At 51.2% G+C, this 15615-nt stretch overlaps 1 protein-coding gene across 1 annotated transcript in view; it reads right to left on the reverse strand.

The window, feature by feature from the left end:
• Positions 1-1617: 1617 nt before the first annotated feature.
• igsf9ba (immunoglobulin superfamily, member 9Ba) overlaps positions 1618-15615 on the reverse strand; it is a gene marked incomplete at both ends in the record, with an annotated part of 54215 nt that continues 40217 nt past the window's right edge. The window contains 11 exons of the mRNA XM_079733693.1: positions 1618-1663; positions 2510-4135; positions 4967-5053; positions 6207-6252; positions 6410-6586; positions 6961-7045; positions 7840-8066; positions 9392-9567; positions 11409-11532; positions 14045-14195; positions 15353-15472. Of these exons, the coding sequence (XP_079589819.1) occupies positions 1618-1663; positions 2510-4135; positions 4967-5053; positions 6207-6252; positions 6410-6586; positions 6961-7045; positions 7840-8066; positions 9392-9567; positions 11409-11532; positions 14045-14195; positions 15353-15472 (2865 nt within the window). The remainder of the gene's footprint in view (positions 1664-2509; positions 4136-4966; positions 5054-6206; positions 6253-6409; positions 6587-6960; positions 7046-7839; positions 8067-9391; positions 9568-11408; positions 11533-14044; positions 14196-15352; positions 15473-15615) is intronic.

The raw sequence follows: 15615 nt of genomic DNA on the forward strand, positions 1-15615 counted from the left end.
AGGTTATCATCCAAATCAAATGCTAGATTGGGCCTTTAATTATGGGATGTCTCCATCTGTATAAAACCCATAGAATGAAAACAATCCGAGTCAATGAGACATTTACACACAGCTCCATGTTTAGCTCACCAGTCGCAGTAGCTGCACTCGTATTAAATGTGAAGTATGTTTTGTTACTATTTCCATTGTATGGGTGTTACATAATTTCCTTTACATTGATTAAAAGATGAGTAATGTTTAATCAGGAAAAAAAATTAGATCTAGATGAACTACATGACAGTTGCAACTTTGTAATCTAAATGGACGGTCGGTTTTAAGAAATACTTTTACCTCATACCGAATACTTGTGTTTTTGCCGTCCGTCTCTTAAAGAACATGTAATAAATCAAAAAAGTCAACATATTCAAGATTCAGGTCTTAGAAGCTCTAAGATTGACCAGTGTGCCTTTCAAACACACCGAGCAGAAGAGCCTCAAAACGTGACTTAACCTTTCCTTAAGTCAAGTTTCATCCTATTTCCTAGGGTGGGAAACATTTCAAAAGGCACAGAAAGCTTAAGAGACGCAGTCCGTTCTGTGTCACTGTGGAGAGAACCATATCACAACCATTAGCAGAGAGAGGGAGAGACGGGGAGAGAGAGAGAGTGGGGGAGAGAGAAAAGAGAGACAAAATCTTAAGAATTGAGAAAAACAGTCCTAGCCAAAGGAGAGAGCGGGGATCTCCGTCATCACAGACAACGCTGTGTGCAGTGGCCACGGCGTTGTCCAAACACTACACGTTTTCTCTTGGTTTCTCAACAGACATGGACACTGTACAGCACACTTCCAAAGACATGAACACTGCGTACAGAGGCTTCACCATGCCGACGGGAAGAGATGGCACGAGGAGGGGTATGGCTGTTAGAGAACAGTCACATGACAGGAAGAAGGAAATGGCCTTTTTCAAAAAACAGTCACATGACAGAAAAAAAACGAAAAGCACTTGGAAGACGACAACATGTGACGGAGAATTAATTCTGAGGACTACTGTTATTTGGTTCTGGTTGTAGAGAGAAGAGATATATATATATATATATATTTAAAGAACGCATGCATGGCATTTTGCACATGGAACACAACTTTAAAGGGGAACACTCCAGTCTATCGGTCGTCAACGGGTCCTCTATTGATTCAAGTTTGGGTTCATTTTTTCGTAATCGAGGGAAACAGGTGTGTGTTCCTCGGTAAAAAAAAAAATAATGAAATACTCCTCCTTAATCGACGAAACAAAAACAAAAATCAAACACTCCTCCTATGAACCGCAATGTGCGAAAGATCCTTCAGAGTAATGCGGCCCCCTCCCCTCCCCAACCACAGGGGGGCGTGGTTTGGCCCCCCTTTGGAAGGTAGGGGTGGGGGGGGGCAGCGTGTCTCATTACGATCTCATTACCGTTAAACGCTAAAACACTAGGCACTTGAATCATCCGCCTGCAGAGGCCTTCAGCCCAAAGTGGTTCCCCTTTAAAGGAGAGAGAGAGAGAGAGAGAGAGAGAGAGAGAGAGAGAGAGAGAGAGAGAGAGAGACTGGAGCCAGCCCCCTTCCGAGCCCTTTCCCTCTCAGACATGGGTCCAACCCTTACCTATTGCGGCGTAGAGGGCCTGGTCACAACAACGCTGCCCAGATAGCTGAGATCAATCAAAAACAAATGAGGTAAGTCCCTTACCCTGGATGAAGGAAGCAGCAGCACACCTTACAGGAGATCAGGGGGTCTAAGGCCTGGGGCGTTGGAGGTGTCCTCCGCCCGGCCACGCCCTGTCCTTCCCTGACCCGCCCCAGCCCTGCCCAACCTCCCACCCAGGGTTTAGGCTGCTTCTTTCAAAGAAGGAATGGGGGGGGATTGGGGTTGTGGGTGGGGGCCGGGTGGATGTAAAAGGGGCAACAGAAGGATGCGTTGAAATAAAAGTATACAGTAGGCATTGTGGGGTGCAAATTGTATATGCGCCTCAGGTAGAATCGAATGCAATCACAAGAAATATGCGTAAAGCTTTGAGAGGGAGGACTTTTGATCCTGTAATGTGTTGGGACTAGTTCACTCAAATGTAGAAATGGCATCAGGGGAATTGTAGGGAAGGACATAGAGCCGAATACCTAATTTGGAAATTGCGTTTGGGAGTGAATTGCTGAATTTCGACAAATTAATGAATCAAAAATTTAGAGCTTATATAATGTAATGCAGTTATTTGCTTATTGCCCATTCAAAAATCGACCTTTTAGACTCGATTTCCAAAATGTGTGCGTAACTCAATTACATGCTTTCAGCATATTCACATCAAATATGCATCATCGTTTAGCGTTCCTTAGACTGCAAAGGAAGGAAAATATCACCCTAATTGAGTAGCTCTGTGTTAAATCAAAAAGGGGGGGGGGGGGGGGGGGAGGGGGGAGAGAGACGTGGCGGCTGAACCGGGACGTCCTAGCGTGACGCGCCCTCGACGGGCCTCCTCTCTGGGGGGGGGGAGCGTATCACCTACCCTGAGGCGGATAACTGGAGCTGTGAGGGCTCGGAGGGCAGCATCTCCTCCTCCGACCTCCTCTGGGACGGCCTCTGCCCGAACACGTCCCTGCCCTCGGCAGGCGGGGAGGGGGACTGCGAGGGGTAGCTGGCGGCGGTGGAGGCGTACGACATGTGGGTGCCGCGGTAGCCCGTGGCGGGCGGACGTGCGCCCTGCGTGGGGGAGGTGGCGGGCGAGGACCTCCGGGAGAAGCTGACGGAGGCCGAGGGCCGCAGGGTGATCTCGGGCATCTCCAGCGAGCGCGAGGTGCGCAGGATGCTCGGCCGGGGCGGCGGCCGCACCAGGATGTCGGGGGAGCCCGGCTGGGTGCTCAGCGGGCTCTGGGACAGCGGCGAGAGGCGGGACGGCTGGAGCACCAGCGGCGGCAGGCTGGGGTCGGCCCGCCGCCCGGCCCTGGGGCTGAGCCACGACTGTGGGCTGCTGCTGGGAGCCGTGCTGGGGCTCCCAGCGCGCGCCACCGGGTCGGGGTAAGGCAACACTGGTACGCCCACACCGTGGGACGTGTGTCTGAGCTGGCCCAGACTCTGGGCCTGTTGCATAGCTAAGCGCCTCACCGGGGGCCCCGGGGGCCGCTCTCGCCCCTGGGGGGCCGAGGGCACCTCCAGCTGCAGGAGTCCGGGGCTGGAGGGGTCGGACATGGGCGGGAGGTGCAGGCGGCTGGGGGGCAGCGAGTGAGGCAGGTAGGGGGGCGGGTCTGGGAGGTCCTGGGGGTGATGCAGGGGATGGTGCGGCGGGTAGATGAAGCGAGGACCCTCTAGACCCAGGAAGGGGAACTCATGAGGCTGCCAGCTCTCGGGCGAGCGGGGCACGGGGCTGTGCGTGAGGGAGAGCGAGTGGCCGGAGGCGGTGTACTGATGGTGCTCCATGTCCCCGCTCTCCTCCGGGATGGAGGGGTAGCCGAACGGCCCCCCGTCGGCGGTGCCCGGCGGGGAGGACAGCGCCGAGCTGCGGGGGCTGATGTCGGGCATGTAGAACGGCGGCGGGATCCCTGATTCGCCGCGGCTGCCGAGGTACCCGTAGAACGGGCCCTGCGGGAAGCCCCGGTAGCGGGAGGCCGGCGCCTGCCCCGAGGCGTGCAGCGTGCCGCCCTCCGCGAAGCCCATACCCTCCATGGCGCGGTGCAGGCGGGGGCTATAGTTGGGGGGCTGCGTGGACTCCAGGCTGGAGGAGGTGGGGGACAGCTGGGGCCGCAGCGTGGGCATGATGGGCGGCAGGGGCCCCGGGTCGAAGTCGTTCTCCTCGTCCGACTGCCGGAACTCGGGGTACATGTCGGACTCCTCGGCGAAGGGGAAGCCCTGGATGCGGCGCGCCGGCGGGCTGGCGTCCATGATGAAGCGGCCGTCGGGCCCGCGGCTGATGAGCTCGATGGGGGTGGTCACCTCCGCCTCGTGCTTGGACACGCTGTACTTCTTGCTGGCGATGGCGCGCTTGGTCTTCTTGTAGAAGGACAGCTCCTTGTCCTTCTCGCGCAGCGGGCTGGGCAGCTTGCGCACGTAGAGGCCCGGCCCGTGGGAGCTGTCCGATGAGAGGGAACGCGGGCGGGACGGGGGGGAGCTCTCGGGACTGATCTTTCCTGAGGAGAGCCTGGAGAGAGGGGGGGGGGGAACACACGGGAAACACACGCCACCGCGGCGTTGACACGTCAAAGCGCCTAGCCACACGTCAACGTGGTCGAGTGACACCGACACGGACGGACACCGGGGCGTAAAAAACGGCCGACACAAGCAAAGTAAAACGGTGAGGAGCGACGTTCCGGAAGCTGGTACAGATGAGGCCAAACACCAAAGCCATGATGACAGCACACCCAGTCAGCCACGATGAACGGCACAATGAGGATGACTCGCGGCGGCATCAGCATCCAGCGCGAACACTGCAGCTAATGAGCCAAGCCGAAAAGGGGATGGGATGAGAGGGGGAGAACCGTCTATGCAACCATGACAACCGCCTCACAGATCTCCGATTCCCCATCACCACTTGCTTTTCTTTTTTTCTTTTTTCACCAAGGCCTATTTGCATATGCTGCACAAAACGCTGATGTGAGCGAAGAGCCATGACAGGACCGCTAACCAGGCCTCTGTGCAATCATCACTCCCACAAACCAGGAGCAGCCAAATCTCCTTACTTATTATCTTAATCTGCCGCCGAATGGAATAAGAGAGCTCAGACCTTTACACAGAGCGCCTTTACCCACTACTGTACATGCAGCTTAGCCGACGCCTATTCAAGCCATCGTACAGGGCATGCAAATAGGCCAGTGGTGCACTAAAGCAAACACTCATTGTTGCAACTCCATTGTTTTTCCTATGCGGTGCATAAACCATGCAGCCAATGCAGCCAGTGCAGTGCAGCACACGTCCTGGGTTTTATGGTGCGGGAGGGATGGGAAGTTGGGGATTAGGGGGGGGGGGCACTCACAGGGGGCTGGCTGGTGGGGGCAAGTAACTGCTCCTGGCAGGCTCATCCCAGCAGGGTTCTACCCCTGGCAAGGGAGTGAGAGGAGGCCTGCGAGGGGAAACAAACAACACGACCCTGGTACGTAAGACTTCCCGTTTTGGTTTTCTGTTCGTCTATCGGTACAAGTGTGGGAATGCTTGACAAGGCAGACTGAGCAAACGGTCTTTAGAATAACAATCGGGTCCAAAGAATGGCTGAAATCTATTAACTATGCAGCTTTTAAATGCAGTTTTTCTTATAAACGAATCGAGAGTTAGTTAGAAGAAGCGACTAAATGGTTTGGTTTTTCGGAAATGGTGGTTTTAACACGGAAACACGTAGGACACAGAGAAAGGTTTTCTTTGGAAGAGGTTGACATTCGAATGCAGTCATACAGAGTACAGGATTGGTTTTGAACACAGACAGACACACGGACAGCGCTGGTATTGTACGGTCAATGTGCGACTTCAGTGCTAAATTAAAAATAGCCACTTTCAAACACTGCAAGAACCATGCAGAAGGCAGACAGCTTTAAAGGGTAAAGAATACAGATGAATCAAAGATCGATACGTGGACTGCAGCATTGGCACTCAGGATAATGTGGTTGAAATGCTGACTCGGCTCAGCCAGATTGTAACCCCTCTTGGGATCCACCAGAGGTCACTATTGTACACATTCCTTTCATCCTTTTACTGATAACCTTTTAAGGTTAAATTTTCAATGTTTTTCTTCATCTAGAATCCAACTCCTTGAACTTGGTAGAAATGGTTCGCTTTATTTACAGACTTTACCCTCACAGCGATTTGTTGACGAGGGAGAAAAACTGTTGGTGAACTGAACTGCAAGGTGGGTCTTTGGTGGCTACACCGAAACCTGTTGCTTTTGTATCGCTTTTTAGTTTTGCTTTTCAGTTTTTTTGACGTTCAAATCGTCTCTCATGTGAAGCAAGGCGAGTCGCGTGTCTGAGAAATGTTGCAACATTGAATTACAAAGCCCTCAAAGCTTGACTCGACTGGAACTGTCCAGATCTGTCACGTCAACTCTTCAGGTGTGAGTGCTATTAACCAATCAGGCGGTCCAGAAATAAAGAACCCCATTTCTCCTCCAATCGTCTTCATTTATCGTCATCTCCCCTTCATTCTCCACGGTGACACTGAACAAGCACAATGTGAGCTACCTCTAGCGGATGAGCTGTGCGCGGCCGCTGGCAGTCGCTACTTACGGTGACTCGATGCTTTTCCTGAAGTGTGTCACGGACAAAGGCGGGTCTACGGAGGGGAAACAGACAGGAAACAGGAAACAAACAAACGAAGCACAACAACAAGAGATCAAACTCGGTATCTCGTCCACAGGGGGTGGGGGGTGGGGGGGAGAGCTGGAGCGGTGTTAAAATGGCGGCGTGCGCGTAATACTCGGTGTATCTACCAGTGTGCATCCGACCTGGTTTACGCTTCAGCTTGCGGCGGTGCTGCTTGTTGACGAAGCACGCGGCTAGCGTGCTGAAGAGCACCGCCGCGGCCAGGAAGCAGATGGTGGCGACCACGCCGGCGACCACGGGCCGAGCCAGACCCTCGTCCACCGTCTCCGCGGGGGCGTACAGGTCTGGGGGGGGATGGGAACGTTAGGAACGATGTGGTGGGAATATACAGAATGTTTTTCCTTCTAGGTTTTGACTCTTAAACGCTTAAACTTGTATTTATTTTATCATGATTATTAAAAAAATTTTGAGGCTTTATTAGTAAAAATGTACCGTTATCGTAAATGTCTATCGTTGTCAAACATTATTACTGTAAAATGTTTACATTACTATTTAGTCGTTTTAGCAGAGGCTGATACACTAAGTGACTTTCATTGAACGTTCAGGGGACAGAGTTGTCGTGGAAACTGGCCGAGGACGTTAGGGCTCAAAGCCAGAACCCTTCGCCCGGGAGTCCCACCCCCTAACCACAACGACATTGTGATAGGGCAATACTGACCAGTGCTGGACACGCCCACCACGTTGGAGCTCTCGCTGATGAGGTCATCCATGACCGCCATAACCCGAAACTCATACCAGGACTCCTGGACAGCAACACACACCAAACAAACAAACGACAGACACGCATTGGATGAAATAATGAGCGCAGTATGACCGCAACTCTGGGGTGTAGGCACTTGTGTTTCTCCGCGTTGTGTTTGTAACATGCTGAGAGCTTTGCCTGTACGTCAATTTAGGTCTACAATATTTACAATATATTCTACGAACGTACAATGGATTTAGTGCTACGGAGCGTACTATGGGCTTTCGTTATGCAATCATAATAAATCACGAAAAACCACGAGACAACCAAACCGGTTTACTTGTTTTGCGTATTAGCCTCTATTTGTACACGTTCTATTGTGTATATGTTACTGCGCTTGCACATCAACCTCACAAACATCAACGTGGTTGGCTGTGGAAGGCAGAGGTTTCTAAGTGGACCACTTAAGTAAACGTTTTATCCTCGGTTGTTGGTTGCGGCGGCACCTTAAAGGTCCCATATTATACCACCAGTTGTGAGTGTGATTAGCCTTACCAGCCGTTTTGAAAATCTGCCCCTTATGACATCACAAGTGGGCGTGTCCATCTAGAATGTATGACGGATGGATGACCAACGTTTGCTGCAGTCCACCGGGTAGGCTGGTGGACTGATCTATCCAGCACACATCTAGGTGGACACGCCAGCTTGTGGTGTCACAAGGGGCAGATTTTCAAAACGGCTTGTAAGGCTTAATCCCACCCACACCTGGTGATGCAACATGCCCCCTTTGAGACGTTTACATTGACGCCCGGTGAGTGTAAACACACAAAGCTCCGTGTTCGGAGCCCCGCCCACCTGAATGAGGTCGCGGGCGATGAGCTCGGTCTCCGTGGCGGGGATCAGGTCCTCCAGCACCTCCCAGCGCTCGCCCAGCCGGAACTCCACGATGTAGCGGTCCACGGGGGAGGAGTGGTTGGCGGGCGGCAGCCAGGTGAGCAGAACCCCGTGCTGGGTCCGGTTGGCGGTGAGGCACCGTGGTGGCGTGAGGAGAACCAGGGGCTCTGGGGTGCTCAGTGGGGAGCCTGCGTTGGGGGGGGACAATGGGACGGGAGGACAGGAGGGTAAAGGGATGATTACGGCCCCACGTTCCCGCAACGCAGTGACCACTTAGACGCCTCGACGCAGTCGTGAACCTATACGGTTCTGCGTCGCCTCGACGGAAGGTTAAACATTTTGGGAGGCGCACGTCAGGCCCTTGCGGTGGACGCAAGGAGGGTCCGCAAGGACGTGAGGGGTTCGTAACCCCCTTGCGTTGCGTGAACGTGGGCCTCATAATCAGCACTTTAGGAACACACACTGAACAAGGGGGGGTTTGGTTCAGTGCGTTTGAGGTTTATGCCGCTCGTGGGAATGCACAGCTCCAGGTGAAACAGGGATGGTGCCGTTCAGAAATCGCAAATTAGGCAATACGATGGACGAGGATTCCGATTTCTGATTTCGAATCTCAGGAATATGCGCTTTCTGAAATCCCGTATCCTTGATTTTGAGATCAGAAATCGGGAATTGTCTTACATCTTATTTCCTAATATGCGATTTCTGATCTAGAATCCCGATCAGAACAGCGCTCTAGTAACAAGTTTCATGATGGAGGAAGAGCAGAAGAAGAAGGATCCTCTTCTGCCTCTTACTCAAAACATCAACAATGGCAACAGATTCTCTGTCAATCACAGTTAGAGAACTAACATGAGAGAAGCATCACGAGCCACCGTCCCCATCACAGAAGGAAACACATTAGCTCACGACGTCATACAGTCTTGTGATTCTTTCCTAACACGATTTCTGGAACTGAAAGTACATTTTCTGTTAGGTAACTTATTAATCATAATGACACGGTTACGCAATGTATTCGTGATGAACAAATATAGTGTAAAAAAATACATACGTGTATAATATATCATGTTTATGGCCAAAATATTATCATCATAATCATCTTCATTATCCAGACCACCATTAGCTTTACTAGTAGTACTAGTAGTGGTATTATTAGTAGTTGCATTAGTGGTAGCACTAGCATTAGTAAGACTCGTAGTTGTAGTAGTAGTGTGTCCATCATTTGACAATTACACACGTAGTAGCCAATTACCTTCCCTTTATTATGTATTTGACGAGCATCGCCTTTATTTCTTTAGTAGCAACATGGAATAAATATTTCTACGTGTTTATCAGTTGCACTGAATCCCTAGAGGGCGCTATAGCCCATAATCCAACCATCTGGTGCTCGTCCCAATCCCAGGAGTCGTTAAAACCGGAAACTCATTAAAAACGAAAGCGCCATAAACCCTGGCTAGAGACCGGAGGCTGCTGACCCCGCGGTGACCCTGAGGTCACGACCCCGGCCGCAACCCACCTGCGGTGTTGACCGTCACCACCTCGCTGAAGGGCCCGGTGCCCAGCTTGTTCTGGGCCAGCACGCTGAACTGGTACTCAGTCCTGGTCTCCAACCCTGTCACCACCAGCCAGGTCCCGGAGCCCGACACCGGCATGGAGTGCCAGTCGTGGGGCCCAAAGTCGATCCTCTTGGACCTGTGGAGCCAGCAGCAGAGACAGAGGGGAGAGAGGTCAGCCAATACTGCTGGAGCCGTCCATCTCACTGTCCATCTAAACGAAACAAACCAGCACTCCATCCATCTAGACTGGACAAACTAGCTATCCATCCATCTAGACGAAACAAACCAGCTCTCCATCCATCTAGACTAGACAAACTAGCTATCCATCCATCTAGACTAGACAAACTAGCTATCCATCCATCTAGACTAGACAAACTAGCTATCCATCCATCTAGACTACTCAAACTAGCTATCCATCCATCTAGACTAGACAAACTAGCTATCCATCCATCTAGACAAGTCAAACTAGCTTTCCATCCAACTAGACCAGTCAAACTAGCTATCCATCCATCTAGACTGGACAAACTAGCTATCTGTCTATCTAGACTAGACAAACTAGCTATCCATCCATCTAGAGTGGACAAACTAGCTATCATCCATCTAGACTAGTCAAACTAGCTATCCATCCATCTAGACTAGTCAAACTAGCTATCCATCCATCAAGACTAGTCAAAATAGCTATCCATCAATCTAGACTAGACAAACTAGCTTTCCAACAATCTAGACTAGACAAAATAACTATCCATCTATCTAGATGAGTCAAACACCATCTAGACTATACACGTTAGCTATCCATCCATCTAGACTAGTCAAACTAGCTATCTATTCATCTAAACTAGTCAAACATAAGTTAATATATATATGTATCCACCATCCATCTATCTATCCAATCATCTAGACTAGTCGAACATAAGTTTATAGATATATGTATCCATCATCCATCTGTCCGTGGGCTCATCAAAGAAAGATAACTTATATATCTATCTGTCTGTCTGTCTGTCTGTCTGTCTGTCTGTCTGTCTGTCTGCCTGCATACCTATCTTTATCTATAAACCTATCTATCTAGCTATATATGTAGGTTCTAGAAGAGAGTGTGAGATGGTTTACAGTCTGCTGTGGCCTGTGAGTATAATGAATAACAAGCCAATCACAACCAGAAGAGACAAAGGGTTCGAGTTGTTATAAAACAATATATACCGCACGTAGCCAGCCGGCACTCGAGCACAGAGCAGATCTCCTGCTCTCCACTGCAGTGAGATAGTATCTGTTCTCCCTGCTCGCCGTAAAATGTGTTCTGGCAGGTAATGATCACAGTTAACTGGGTAATTAGATAGCTCTGATCAACACATTCATAACCGCGGACCCCTGGCGCCGCGCAGCTCGGCTTAGAGTTCGCTTGTTTCTGCTGAGAACGCAATCATCTCTGCCCCAGAGTGTCAAGAGTAACTCTCACACATCTCTTTATAAACACTAACTTCACCGGACTTGGGGTGACTCTCCCTCCTCACGTAGGGGTGCTCGAAACGCCTGGTAACCCTTTCATCGTGTTTCCCCCGGCGTGAAATACACCCCAGCTAACCGAATAAACGCAAATATTCACGTTAATACCCCAGCCGCGTCTAAACATGTACGCCACGGATGAAGAACGAGCTCTGCTCTACCCCGTGGCGGCAGCGGCGGGTTTGGGGGGGGGGGGGGGTGTTTACGACTGTGTCACTGCATCCCTTCCCCCTCGTCCCGAACTACACCAAGCTGGAGTCCAAGGAGAACGTCCTGCTCTGGGACGTTACTCACACTGGGCCGTACCACACGGAGAACGTGGGGGGGGGGGGGGGGGAACGAGAGGTGCTCACACTTGACCATACCACACGGAGAACGTTGGGGGGGGGGGGGGGGGGGGAACTAGCTACTCACACTGGGCCGTACCACACGGAGAACGTTGGGGGGGGAGGGGGGGGGGGGGAACTAGCTACTCACACTGGGCCGTACCACACGGAGAACGTCTGCTCGAAGCCCCCGTCGTAGCCGGGCTCCCAGGACACGTTGGCGGAGGTGATGGATGGCAGGACGTGGATGTTGCCCGGAGCGTGGGGGCTGGTGCCTGGGAGGGAAACACAAACATCAGGAGGAACACTTCTGTGGCTACTGGATCCATTTTGCAACAACAAGCAGGAAGAAGCAGGAAAAATCCGGCTGTTATATTTTTTTAAAGAAATGTGGAATCGATTGGTCGACGGTTTTTAGACACCTGATCTTTCGTATTTATACCCACACATCGGCTTTGTTAGCGGGAAGCGATTTGATTGGCTGCAGGCTGCGTCTACAAAGACTAGTCCCCAATACGTCAGACACGCCCTCGGCCATCCGTCGACAGACGCATGTAGTGTGAATGTAAGGTAAGCCCTGTGTGTTAACATTTGATGCTTGAAGAGAGACTAATACTGATTGTTATGATTAAAGGGGAGGGATAGTCTAGTTGTTATGGGGGGTTAGGTGGGGGGGTTTGCCTAGGAGCCGAAAGGTACTGGGTTCGATCCTAGGTGTCCACATCCCCGTACCTGGGGGATTCTTTAGCAGGATGCCATTACAAGCCCCCCACCCCCCCACCCTGCCCCTTAATGAAACTGATCTGTATTCACAGTCACAAGTCACTTTAGATAAAAGCGTCCGCTAGCCAACTCAATGGTAACAGCAGGTTATTAATAATGTATAGACGCGCAAAAACAGCTTCGAGTATTTCCGGGTAAATTACAGAAAGATATTTCGCCTTTAGTCCACACACTGGCGTGAACCAAACCAAACAATCCCTCGGAAAAAGACTTGAGAAGACTTTTGAGAACCACAACGCGGTTCTCAAAATAAACCCTGCGTTTTCAACCTCAAGCTCAAGTCCATAAAGGTGAGTGAGAGGAACAAGCGGCCATTACGACCGGCGTTCCAGATCTGCTGATTCATCCCGGTGTGTGTGTGATTAACGCCGGAGCACCGCTCCGCTCCGCCGGCCAACCAGACAAGGTCAAGGACAGCAGCATCGCCGCGGTGGGGCCCGCCCCGGCCCCGACCACGCTCCTGTCTGCCCCGGCACAGCTGCGCCGGTGTGACCCGCAGCCAGCTCCTCCACCTCCCTCCTTAAGGTGGAGAGGTGGAGGATCGGAGGAGCAGAGAGCCTCACCCCCCCCCCCCCACTGAGCCACGGTGTGCCTGGAGGAACCACAGCTGCTGGTTGCAGTGCCGCCGCCCAACTGACACTTAGGAGCTCGGCGACGGTTGCCGGGGGGAGGAGGAGGGTGGTTGCCAGGTGTGGGGGGGGGGGTGGTTCAGGACCAGCTGGGGTGTGAAGACCCCCTCCCCCGTGTGTCTTGAGCTCCGTGGCACAGTTTGCCCCCTCACCTGCTCCCGCTGTCCAGGGATTATAATCAAGGCTGCACCAGGCACCATTTTTACTCCTTGTTTCCCATGTATGTAAATTAGCTACTTTGGTTTAAGATGAGGTTTAATGTATGCAGCTAAACCACGTCTTATTCCTGTCGGTGCTTTCCTATCGCCGATAAAGGCTTTCGATGTACTCGTTTGCGAACTAGAAGCAAACAGAGCATCATAAAATTGTCCCGAAGCGCAAATGTTCAAGCAATTTCAAATTGAAGACCCTCTTGTGAAGTGTATCAGAAAAAATAGTTTTAAAGTCCAGCAATCTCACTGATGCCAGAGGATGTGTGTGTGGAGTGGTCGGAACACACCCTCCGCTTTCATATCCACCTCTCAGACACTCAAATCCCCTGGGTTAAGATGTGCTGAGGTGCTTCATACGCAGAGGAAGTGCCATCATGTTTAACACTGAGGGAACCACACCCCTGCTTTACCGTTGGAAGAGTGCAGCCATAAAGGATAACACAGGCAGGCTCTCACCCCGGTCTTATTTATCACATATTGGGAAAACTATAAATATCAAAGCCAAGCAGCCAAACTAAAGTACCTTGGTTTGTGCTTTGTGTTGTCTAAATCAAGCAGCAGCTCTAGCAGGGGTCCCCAGACTTCCCTTTCCCGGGCCACATTGACCACATCTGACGGGAAAATTCCGAGGCGTTCCCAGGCCAGTGTCGAGATATAATCTCTCCACCTTGTCCTGGTTCTTCCCCGAAGTCACCTCCCCACTGGACCTGCTTTGAACACCCAGTGAGGCGCCCAGTGGGCATATTTTGCCAGAGGCCCGAGCCAACTCCTATTCTACAAACCTGAGCTCCTCTTCCCTGTAGGGGTGGCATATAACATAGTGCCGTGACATCGTTTTTTCAGACTGGGATATGGGCAGGGCTATGCATGTCATGACTAGTGATCGACCGATATATCGACCGATAATTTATACACATTTTTTCCCCGCAAGACAGTTCAATAAACGTTCCTTTTTTAAATTGAGACTTGTAACATTTGTTAACATCATTGTGTCATTTTTCATGATGTTAATCGAGGGAGCAAAAGCAGTATCGGCTCCAAATATCGGCTCAAGAAAACCGGCATCAGCGTATAGGTCATCGGCTAAGGCTGATGAAAGAAATCTGCATCGGTCCCTAGTCATGACGTGACCTCAGGTGAGACGGGATTGGCCGGTTCCCTACCGATGACGAGAAGTCGCGTGCTGGCAGTGATGCTGGTGACCACGTTGGTGGCCACGCACTCCCACTCGCCGTGGTCCTCCTTGCTGAGGGACAGGAACTGCAGGCTTCCACTTGGCAGGACGTTGTGCTTACTCTTACTTGGCTTCCCCACCTGCCAGGGAAACGGGGACCAGAGAAGTCGGCCATCTTAGAAACGTTTGAGAGCGATTTGTTTGGATTATGTTCAATTGCGATGGTAGTAATCCGATGATTGTAATAACGGAATTGTCCGATAATGGTCATGGTGATTTGTCGAACGTAATGTTATGGTAATCGTAACATAGCTATCGTAATATTTTGGTCATCATAACATTGCGATTAATATACTTTGTTCATCGTAACTTTGCGATCACAATATTCTGCCAATGTAAATATCACGATAAGGCTTTCCAACCTGTTTACTCTGGTGTCCGAACATGTGTTAAATAAAATCAAATAATCAAATCTTCCTGTTTTGACGAACTCTACCTACAAAAATCATCCTATTCATTTTGATAATGCCATCAATGATTCATATATATAACAGCTACAGGGAACACCTTGGTATGGATAGTGGGGCAGGACTGATGCCGGGAGGATGTGTCAGAAGAAGGACATCATAACACAAGGTTGCCTCCAGGTCCCCCTCACATCCCCAGAGGTCACCTCCCCGGGGGGTGAATGTTTCAGAGAGTGACTGTACCAGAGGGTGAATGTACCAGGTACCAGAGGGTGAATGTACCATGGACCAGAGGGTGAATGTACCATGAGAGGGAGAATGTACCATGAACCAGAGGGTGAATGTACCATGAGAGGGTGAATGTACCATGAGAGGGTGAATGTACCATGAGAGGGTGAATGTACCATGAACCAGAGAGTGACTGTACCATGAACCAGAGGGTGAATGTACCAGGTACCAGAGGGTGAATGGTCCATGAACCAGAGGGTGAATGTACCAGGTACCAGAGGGTGAATGGTCCATGAACCAGAGGGTGAATGTACCATAAACCAGAGAGTGACTGTACCATGGACCAGAGGGTGAATGTACGATGAACCCAGAGGGTGAATGTACCATGAGAGGGTGAATGTACCATGGCCCAGAGGGTGAATGTACCATGGCCCAGAGGGTGACTGTACCAGGTACTAGAGGATGAATGGACCATGAACCAGCGGGTGACTGTACCGTGGACCAGAGTGTGACTGGTCCATGAGAGGGTGAGTGTACCATGGACCAGAGGGTGACTGTACCGTGGACCAGAGGGTGACTGGTCCATGAGAGGGTGAGTGTACCTTTCTCCAGGTGATGGTTGGGATCTCGGGGTCTCCAGAAGCAGCACAGGGGATCACCAGCTCTCGCCCAGCCTCCTGGCGGTACTCCCCCCCTGGCCTCACATTAAAGTAAGGCGGATCCTGCAACACACACACACACACACGCACGCACGCACACACACACACACACACACACACACACACACACACACACACACACACACACACACACACACACACACACACACACACACACACACACACACACACACACACACACACAC

Source organism: Pollachius pollachius (assembly GCF_949987615.1).
Source record: "Pollachius pollachius genome assembly, chromosome: 3".
Classification (NCBI taxonomy): Eukaryota; Metazoa; Chordata; class Actinopteri; order Gadiformes; family Gadidae; genus Pollachius; species Pollachius pollachius.